The sequence below is a fragment of the Monopterus albus genome, unplaced genomic scaffold (assembly GCF_001952655.1).
Source record: "Monopterus albus unplaced genomic scaffold, M_albus_1.0 scaffold277.1, whole genome shotgun sequence".
In the NCBI taxonomy this organism is placed as follows: Eukaryota; Metazoa; Chordata; class Actinopteri; order Synbranchiformes; family Synbranchidae; genus Monopterus; species Monopterus albus.
Window position 1 is genome coordinate 610,909 of NW_018128157.1, and position 10,017 is coordinate 620,925.

A 10,017-nucleotide genomic window follows, 5' to 3' on the forward strand; every position below is an offset into this window, starting at 1 on the left:
TCCAATGCTGCTAGCATCTGACATTTATTACAAGTACCATTATTGCTAAAGGAGGCAGAGGAATAACTGAACATGCGACACTCCGAGCAAGAGAAAGGAGGAGAGGAAGAGGGGGAAGCCATTGCTCTCGATTAAGCTACTAGCTTAGCTAGCTTCTAAACTAGCCGACCTAAAGTAGCAAGTTAAATTTGGTAGTTAGCAAGAACTTCTGCAAAACAAGTGCTTTAAGTGGTGCAAGCGTATGTTGTCACTCAAAAATTCAGATGAACCTAGAAAATGGTGAGTTTAATTCCTAAACAATCTGTAAGCAAGCACAACGCAGTGCAAATACAGAAACAGGAAATGAGTACGGTTTACCACAGGAAACAGCAGTCCGTCAAAGGTTCCGCATCATCTCACTTGTACACATATCCATAAATTAATTATGTTTTATTTGTGTAACCTCAAATACATATTTTGTAGTTTGACGAAATAAATAGATAAAAATTTCCACAGCCAAATCTTATGTGACAAATAGGCTATTTACAATGTAAAAAAAAATAACAGTGAATAAAATACAATTATTTTAATAGCTTACATTATAGGCTAAATCAGATTACTACTCTGCTTTATAAAACCGTGACAATTGTGTTGTATAGCATCATCATATTTATGTTTGTCAATCTATGACTTAGTTTATTCACTTAGGCCATTTAGCTAGGCTACAAAAATATTACAGCATATTGTATCAAGCTATTATAAATGTATTATTACTGGATGATTATATGTTTCCTAAACAAATGCAAGTTATTGTCATATATCATAATGTTGTGTTATTACGCATTAATAAAAAAGTAAATTATTATACTTGGCTGCATTATTCCACCTGCGCACTGACCATGGAGTCTCGCTGTGTTTAGTTCCAGTAAACCGGTCAGAGTGAGACCTCTTTCCTCTCCTCTCTCTGTATCTCATAGTAACGGTCACCTGCAGAAACACACCGGCAGTCACGGAGCTTACAGTAACTGACGGACAGACCCACTGTCCGGCCACAAGACACTGACCCCTCGTTCTCTGCTGCTGATCATACCCGATCAATCGGTAACTGGATCGATCGCCTCTGATGTCTGCTGCGGTGGATCAGAACCGGCGCGTGGCCTGCCGTGAATGATGACATCACCCTGTGAGAGTCCCGATCCTCCCCGCACGAGCTGATCGATCATTTATCAGGTTAACTGACTTGCTTATTGCTAAACCAATCAGAGCCCGAGTTAATTATTGATGACTTGATCAGTTCTAGATAAAGCAGTGGAAACCTGCTAGTCAGTACTAGAGATTAATTATTGATTTGACTAGCTCTGGTGTCTGCTTTTATATAGACATATCACTGAGTTCATCTCCTGAATCTGACTTATAGAAACATGATCAGCTATCAATAATTGATCCATAACTGATCAGTTTTGATAGTCTGAACCGTGACTTCTGGAGCTAGTGATCAGAAAGAGAAAAACGATCAATAATTGATTTCATCCAACTTATTAGTTTATAATTAGTTTTTCTCTCTATAACAAGAGTTGACTGATCTTTTATCAGCAGGTAATCGAATCTTACTCTACAGCCGTTTAGCATGTTGCTATGCTAATGTTAGCATGTTAGTATTATAGTGGAGCTGAGGCTCATGGGAATTCAGGTGTTAACATCAATCACTCAATTTATTTTAATTTAAATTTCAGTTAATTTAAAGTGCATTATCAAACAAATGCATCAACACATAACAAGAAATACACATAAAAATGCAATAAACATAATAAAAATTACCATAAACAAGGTAAATGCATCAACAACTCATGCAATCCAGATGGCAAAGAAAGGAAAAGCATAAATCAGTGTGTGCAGGGAGATGTTTAGAATGTATTTGCACACATTATATTAATTCATATTGTGGAATAATTTCAATATACACTAACTTGTGCAGGAGAGATAAGAAGCTAAAAGATTATTTTAAAAAACTCTACTAAGTTTTGTAAAAAAAAAAAAAAAATTTTACCTACCGTAAATAAAAAAACAACAATTTCAATGATGAAAAAACAATCAAAAGAAACAACAACAGCAAAATAACAACAGGAACCCCCTATACATAGTCTTCAAAAAATAAATAAGATGAAGAACCCCATTTATATTAAATGCATTTTAATTTGTAAATTGAGTCATTAATATTGCTTGGTTTCTTAAAGTTAACTACAGATGTAGCTATGAATTCCACGGGGTAGGTCGTCAGTATGTTAACGTAAATTTAATTTGATGCCTAAAATGAAATGGAAGATGAAGCAGTTCTGTCTGTCTAGTAAAATGGGAATGAATATCTGAATTCGTTTGAAAAAATATGAAAAGTCGTAGTGGGTAGTGGTAAGTGGTCAAAAAAAGTGTTATAGACAAACATACAAATCTGTAATTTATTTTTAATAAAAATACTTAAAGGTTCAAGTGCACCAAAAAGATAGGCTGATGATTTCTAACAATGAGAAGAAGTGGTTCATCTAAGAAAGTATTTTGCACCATAAACAGTTAGTTTAGGTTCTGTAGAATATGTACTCACCCATGTAATGTCACAGAAATATAAGAAAAATTAGATTATAATACATTGTGAGAAGACACGGCTGATTTAAGTGTGAAATCTTCCTAATAATAAGGAGACAGCCTTGTTTTGTTAGTTACAAAATCTAAGTTTGTCAGTACAGCTAAGATCCTTGTAATATTATCTTTTCAGTTGCCTGCTGAGCCATATAAAACTGTCACTTTGAAAATGTAATTTGATGTTGCCCTTTAAAAAAAATTAAATTGTTTTTTATATCGACAGTTTGTTCAATTTAAACCATGCTGCATATTGTTCTAGACCTTTGTTTATTTCAGATACAAGTGCTGCTATGTCGTGATGTGAAATGAGGTTTGTATCAGAGAAAATGTATCTGAAACATTTGAAAAATCATTCACGTGTTCGTGACATCTACCTAGGTATAAACTGATCAATACAGAATGAAACACAGTTGCACTGTTTAAAAGAAAAAATAAAGTTCTAAATCCAAAATTAAAGCTCTTTTCAAATTGACTCAAAGATTTTAGGAGACAAGACATTTTAATCCAGTTCTATAAAAACTCGGGTGTGAAAAATTCCCTATGAGAGATGACTGAGCTATAGACACAGCAGCTGCCAGGTGATATCACCTGGCACCAGAGACCAGCCAATGGCAGTTCAGTATATCACCTGGCACCAGAGACCAGCCAATAGCAGTTCAGTATATCACCTGGCACCAGAGACCAGCCAATAGCAGTTCAGTATATTACCTGGCACCAGAGACCAGCCAATAGCAGTTCAGTGTCTCTTCTCCACCGGTAGTGGTCAGACTTGTTCATTTCTCTTTTAGCAACCAACAGTTCAGTCACTCTTCTTGTTTGTTCAGGTGTTCCCGTGCTCCCAGTCTTGTCCAGATGCTGCCAGCCTCCATCCAGATCACTGGGGAGCTGCTGTCGGCAGCTGAGGTTCAGGACATCTGTGAGAGTCTGAAGGAGGACAGCGTCCGGCTGCTGTCTGTTCGCGGCTGCCAGGTCTCTGACCGTGACTTCGGACGCATCTGCCGCAGCGTCGCCGAGTCATGCTCACTCGCTCAGCTCAACCTCAACCTGGGTGTAGTCTCCAGCATCAGCCGGACAAGACACCTGGCTGATGCCCTGAAGACGAACCGATCCCTGCAGACCCTGTTGTGAGTGGACTGGCAGACAGGAGGGTTTTGGACTAAAATCTCTCTGATTATCTGTTAATATAAGTTCTGACAAACCAGACAACATACTGACGAATCCCAGTGGTTCCGGTGACCTCCCCTTCCTGCAGGAAAGTTCAGGGAGGTCACCGGGCCCATCGGGTCCTCTGGGCACCATGCAAAGTGCTACAGTATGTGACTGGTTGATGACGCCTCTGTCCCTGCCTCCTCCAGTCTCCACGGCAGCCCTCTGCTGGATGACGGCCTGGTGACCCTGAACCCGGCCCTGTCCACCCACCCGGCACTGATCTGTCTGGATCTGGGAGACTGCATGCTTGGAGACGAGGCTCTTAGTCTGATCTGTGGGATGCTGCCACCCGATGGAGCAAAGTCAGGTAACACACCTGAAAACTCTCAGGCAACATCTGGTCTAGATTTGACTTCCAAATATAGACATGGTCGATCTCTCCTGTCAGCTACAGGTGGTAAAAACCTACCAGCTCAGGGGCCTCACATGTAAAAGTGTTGCAACACCATGGAAACCACCTAGTAACAGCAGAGTTACCTCCTGGTTCAGCCACTAAAATACTTAACACTGCAAGTAACATCCTAAAAACCACCTCGAACTACTAATGCTATCTGTGAGATTCCAAATGCCGGGGGGGAAGGGTTTTTTGGTCAAGGTCAAGGTTGACATATTATAAGAACTATCATGGAACATTGCTTGTAGATGAAATAGCACTATGGGGACAGTGAGCTGCCTTGGCGGAGGCTTACACTCTCTGAGTTTTCTCTGGTTATGGTTTATTTGCCTGCTCTTGATAATGGTTGTAAAGTAAAATGCAAAGCTTGAGAAAATCTCTATCATTCTTCGGTCATTTTTGGGAGTAATGTTACTCTTCTAAATAAGATTCAAACCGGCAGAATGTAAATGCAATGCAGCCCTCTGGAACAACCTGTCCACCGGTCTAAACATTCCCCACATACAAGCTAGCAACCACTGATCAATAATCTGGCAACCACATATAAACCATTATGTCACATGAAGGGAACCACCCTGAACAGCCTAGCAACTGTCCATCCTAGCAGCCTGGTAGAACAAATAAATAAAAGCTCTACAGAAACTACCTGCTAACATCACATGGTTGCAGCTCGCTGACACTACCAACCCCGTTTCATAGCGACCAACTGACTAGAACACACCTGTGACTCTGTTGACCAGTCACCACAACTGTGAAACAATAATCATCTCAGGACAGATGTGAGACAGGAAATTCCATTTTTAGTTGCTCCATTATTTTCAAGAGTTAACTCTGAGACCTGTGGGTGAGTTTCAGCTCTGAACTGTAGAGATGAGTCAGAAGTGAAGACCCGATCCTGATGCAGATTCTGGTTTAATTTATTCCTCATGAAAAATCTAAAAACTGAGAGTCCTCCTCTGCGCTGTCAGAAGCTCCCTGAATAGATCAGTTTATTAAAAGAAACATCAGATTTGATTAAATGAGAAGCAGAACTGTGTGTGAGTCAGACTGCAGCTCTGATGAAACTCAGAACAGTTTGCAGGATGTGCACAGTAGTTCAACAAAGCTCAGAGGACGTTGTGTCTCCTGGGACTTTGCTATTTCAGGCGCCAATAACCTGAATTCATCAGCTCAGATGTCTACATGTCATTGTCACCGCAGGACTCTGGAGGGTTTAACTCTTCATCCTCACATTAACACAACGAGGATAGAGTCCTGTTTTCACAACTTCCATTAACAGACAATACAAATGTGACTTCTCAGACCTGGAAATCATGGAGTTTTCCTGGAAAAGGTTTTGATGTGCAACAAAACCAGGACCAGGTTGTAATGTGAGTAGTTACAGATGATGGCAGCCTCTACATTTTTAATGGTCTCAGATGTCCTCGTAAAGATCCCACTGCACTCAACGAAAGCTATTTCACCAAGCAGGTAAAGAGGGCACCTGCCCAGGAGCCTCAGATCCCCAGGATTACTATCATTTGGGTCTACAAGTTGTGGTTCTGATCCAATAGCAGGACCCTGTCCTTCTTAAAATGGAAGATCCAGCCTGGACCCAGTAGCAGGATCAATAGGGTGGTATGGTTTAATGAACTAATTTCAGCTTTAGAGTACTGGTAGGTTTCTGGGGAAATAATGAAACTGATATGTACAGTTGGGGTCAATCAGGGGCCCAACTATGACTGAAGTTGTTCTTGAGCTGAGATCCTGGTGATGGAAGTCAGACTTTGAGCTAAAGTTTAGGAAATCTTGAGTCTGCACAAACACTGGTTCACAAAAACAGTCTCACCACGAGGTGCAGCAAGTCATTGTTCTGGAGCTTATGATCGTGCCACATGATCTTCATCAGTAGATGGAGTTTCATTCTTGACCTGGGACACATTTTAAACCAAGGTGGATGAGGGCTCAGAAGAATGGAGGTTTGAACAAGGTTATCTGAACGGTAAATGGTCTTATTACTTGTACAGCACTTTTCTATGCATTGGAGCACACTCAAAGCACTTTCACACTACTTGGCCATTCACACTCACAAATTCACACACCGGTGTTATCACCGGGAGCAACTGTTCAGTGTCTTGCTGAAGGACACTGCGATATGTTGACTGGACAAGCTGGGAATCGAACCGCTAATCCTCTGGTTAGAAAATGACCCACTCTACCTCTTGAGCCACAGCCGCCCCCCACATGTTCAGAGAAAGATTGTGTGGTATGATCGAGAGCTCCAGAACAGAAATGGACCTTGGTGTGATTGTTTTGTCAGCTGCTGTTTCTGAGGTCAAGAATGAACTTCTGATCTTAGTTTAAAAGGCCGATTAAACCCCAACCGCAGAGCTCATTACATCCACACCCTGAGCATGTAAATTTGTCCTGAAGGTGGCGCTAGAGGAGACTCATGGAGTCGCAAGATCAAAAACTCGATTAAAACCCACCTGACTGTTGTTACTGTCCTAAAATATAGAACAGGAATCATCCAGTCCAGGTTATGGACTTTTGACTGGGATGAGAATAAGGGGTTGGAGGTCACCTGCCAAAAAAACCACAGCATGTAAATTATCACACATGAAACAGCAGTTTGTGAGGTCCGGGCCATGATGTGGATCGGTCCTGTTTTCAGTGTGTTCTGGTGTGCTGTGTTTGGTTGTGTAGGTCTGAGGGAGCTAACTCTGAGTGCTAACCCAGGAATCAGCTCCAAAGGCTGGACTCGACTCGCCATCGCTGTGGCTCACAGCTCCCAGCTCCGGGTGCTCAACCTGGACTACAACCTGCTGGGTAACAACTACTAATACTAGTATTGTAGTATTCAAGGTCGGTGTTGGTCTCAAGACCACTTTTTGAAGGTCTTGATCTTGTCTCGGAATCAACCACATTTTTACTCGGTCAAAGAAGACTCAGGATTTTATTTCCAGACTAGTCAAGACCCAAGCTTTGGGGAATGTGCCTGTGCATTGTCTGTTTCATTTGTTAACATCAGTACCAAGGTTTTACCTAGCATACAAACACCTAGGGGCAACGACAAGAGTTCTATGCTGACACAAATGGAGGTGACTTGATGTCAGACAGAAGTGTAGTTAGCAACAGCAATGACCTGCTAATCAACAGTCAGTGTTTGTACTAATGTTTATGTGATTGATCGTCAAGCTAATCAAACAACTGATTGGATATTCCTCTGCTCTGTTGGGATGGTAGCTACACCCAGAGTGGATAATGACAGAGGAGAAGATAAAAGAAATGTTGCCTATTTTACAGCTAAAGAATTCATTAACCTGGCTAACGAAGTTGCTAATGTATTGAATTAAGTCGCATTAGCCTTGGAAGCTGGACTACGGTAAAGTTGCAATGATATTCACAGATTCTAAGTTCCTGGATCAATAAGTCATAGCGAAACACTGCTAAAACACAAATGGTGTCTCTTTCCAACCGTAAGAACAAGCTACAACCCAATTTTCATCCAAGTGAGCTTTACCCACATATACACACTCACTGGACTAGTAACCCTGGTCTCAGTGTGCAACCGCTGTGAGACCAGTGCACAGGGACTATCTACAAAGTGCAACACCAAACAGACAGAGCCTTCTACAAAGGTAAAAAAAAGTAGGGAAAAACATTCAGTAACTTCACTCCTATACAGTGTCATGTCACTGAAACACAGGTGAGCCAGTACTATCAAACTGTCTAATTCAGTTTAACTGCACTGGTCTGGTCTTGGTCTTGGCTCGGTCTAAACCCTTTCTCTTGGTCTTGTATCGGTCTCGGTCTCAATAAACTCAGTTTTCGTCTTGACTTGGGCTAGGTTTAAGTGGTCTTGACTACAAGACTAATTCTGCAAATGTTCTTGGTCAGAAGGTTTTAGATTGTAATGTTCTGGTACTGATAAGCTCTGGTAGTTAATGCTCTAGAGCTGGTTGGTCTGGTTTTCTGGTTTTTACTGTTCTGAATTTGTCTCTAGGTGATCAGATAGCAGGGATGTTGGCGGTCGCTGTGGCATCGAGCAGGACCCTGGAAGTGCTGGACCTGGAGGGGACAGGACTCACCAACCAGTCGGCACAGGTACACTCAGTCACACCGATTGTCTCTTCTCTTCTTCTCATCTTCATCATCACCGCTGAGGTAGTTTAGGTGTTCTGAGTCTGTTAGTTGCTCCTCTCTTTGTCCAGCAGGGGGAGATGTTGATCTGGACTTCCTCTGACACTGCTACCACATACTGTACATGCTCACTGTTTCCAAATCCACATCCACTGGCCTAAAACTACAGGCCAGATCTTTACTTTACTCTGACTTTAAACCTGATTCTATTCTAGACCCTAAAACCAGATCTGTTAGTCCAGACACTGAGGTAGAGCTCAAGGTGAATCTGACTTTAATTTGATATTTGAACTGATGTGATTTTGATTTGTTTTTCAAGAAGTGAACCTGAGGTTTAGAATATTTTACCACTGGCATGTTCCCAAGCTCCAGAAGAAATTTCCATGGTCTTAATGTTTTCATCAGTGAGCTCCAAATGTTCAGTGTGGAAATAATGACCAGATGTTTGTGTGTGTGTTTCACCTGTGTGGACGTCCACAGGTGTGTCCTGGGTGCTCAGCTTTGGAGAAATGTAAGTGTTGCTTGAGTGACAGATGAAATGTTGCTGGGCTTCACACTGGGCTTTTGGTCCTCACAGAGTTAGAAGTGAGGTTTGAGCTCTGACCCGCAGACCTTCACTCCTCCTCCTCTTTGACCGAAGCATCTCAGACCTGTTTTGCTCTGATTCTGTGTTAATGATGCATCAGTCAGAGGTGGAGGATGTTTGAAGATTCTCCGACTACAACTCTGTAACTCTGAGGAGATTTTCAGCGTCTTTTAGCTCTTACTTCTGGTTTTGTGGGCCATTTCTCTCAGCCTGTACTGCTGTAATGCAAAGGTCAGTAGTCATATCTAAATGAAATGCTGGGATCATTAAGAGCGGGTGAAAACTCAAAGAGCCAGATCACTCACAACAGAACCAGCAGCTGTGTTTCAGTGCCATACTGTATACATGACATTTTGCTCAGTGTTTTGAATGAGGGTGTCGATGCTCACACCTGCTGGTCTCTGTGTTCAGGTATTCCTGGACATGGTGGAGAACTACCCGACCAGCCTGCGGGTTCTGGTTCTGGCAGAGAACGACATCAGTCTGGAGCTGCAGCAGCAGATCTGTGACCTGCTGTCTGAAGGAGAAGATGACGATGACAGGCAGGCCCCACCCCTTCAGCCCGGCTCTGCCTCCAGCAATGCCCTGCTGCCAATCAGAGACAAGTACCAGCCAATCAGGGACAAGTACCACCCCCCCACCTGGCTCCCTCACAGCAGTAAGGGCTGAACACTCCCCCTTCTGCACCTCCATGCTGTCCCCACCACAGACTCACCTTTCCTCACTTCTCCTTATCACAATCCAGTTATCCAGTTTATCATACTGGTTCTGTTGGTGTGGTTTGCCACTCTTCTGCCACAGAGTCCACAATTTGCTTGATTCAGTCCCAGTTGAACTCAGTATTAGCCTTGTTACATACCAGTTAACCATGTATGTGCTTGGCTCTGTTCAGTTTGAGCCCAGTATTTTCCTGGTTTTGTCCCATTCTGCCATTTCCTCACTATGGGAGCCTAACCAGTGGTACACCCTGTACTTCCCTTAACCATCACCGAGCGTAGCCTCCGGGGTTGACGCCGACCGTCCTGCTTTGTTTCTCCACTGTATTTTCTCTGTCGGTCTCTGTTTAGAGGAGGGAGGGGCTGCTCCCCCCTCC

The 10,017-nt window shown here is 42.5% G+C and overlaps 1 protein-coding gene across 1 annotated transcript in view; it reads left to right on the plus strand.

The window, feature by feature from the left end:
* The first annotated feature begins 829 nt into the window (after positions 1-829).
* lrrc73 (leucine rich repeat containing 73) overlaps positions 830-10,017 on the plus strand; it is a 13,014-nt gene continuing 3,826 nt past the window's right edge. The window contains exons 1-6 of the mRNA XM_020622324.1: positions 830-1,209; positions 3,438-3,737; positions 3,969-4,129; positions 6,902-7,024; positions 8,202-8,302; positions 9,336-9,582. Coding sequence (XP_020477980.1) covers positions 3,466-3,737; positions 3,969-4,129; positions 6,902-7,024; positions 8,202-8,302; positions 9,336-9,582 — 904 coding nt within the window. The 5' untranslated portion in view covers positions 830-1,209; positions 3,438-3,465. The remainder of the gene's footprint in view (positions 1,210-3,437; positions 3,738-3,968; positions 4,130-6,901; positions 7,025-8,201; positions 8,303-9,335; positions 9,583-10,017) is intronic.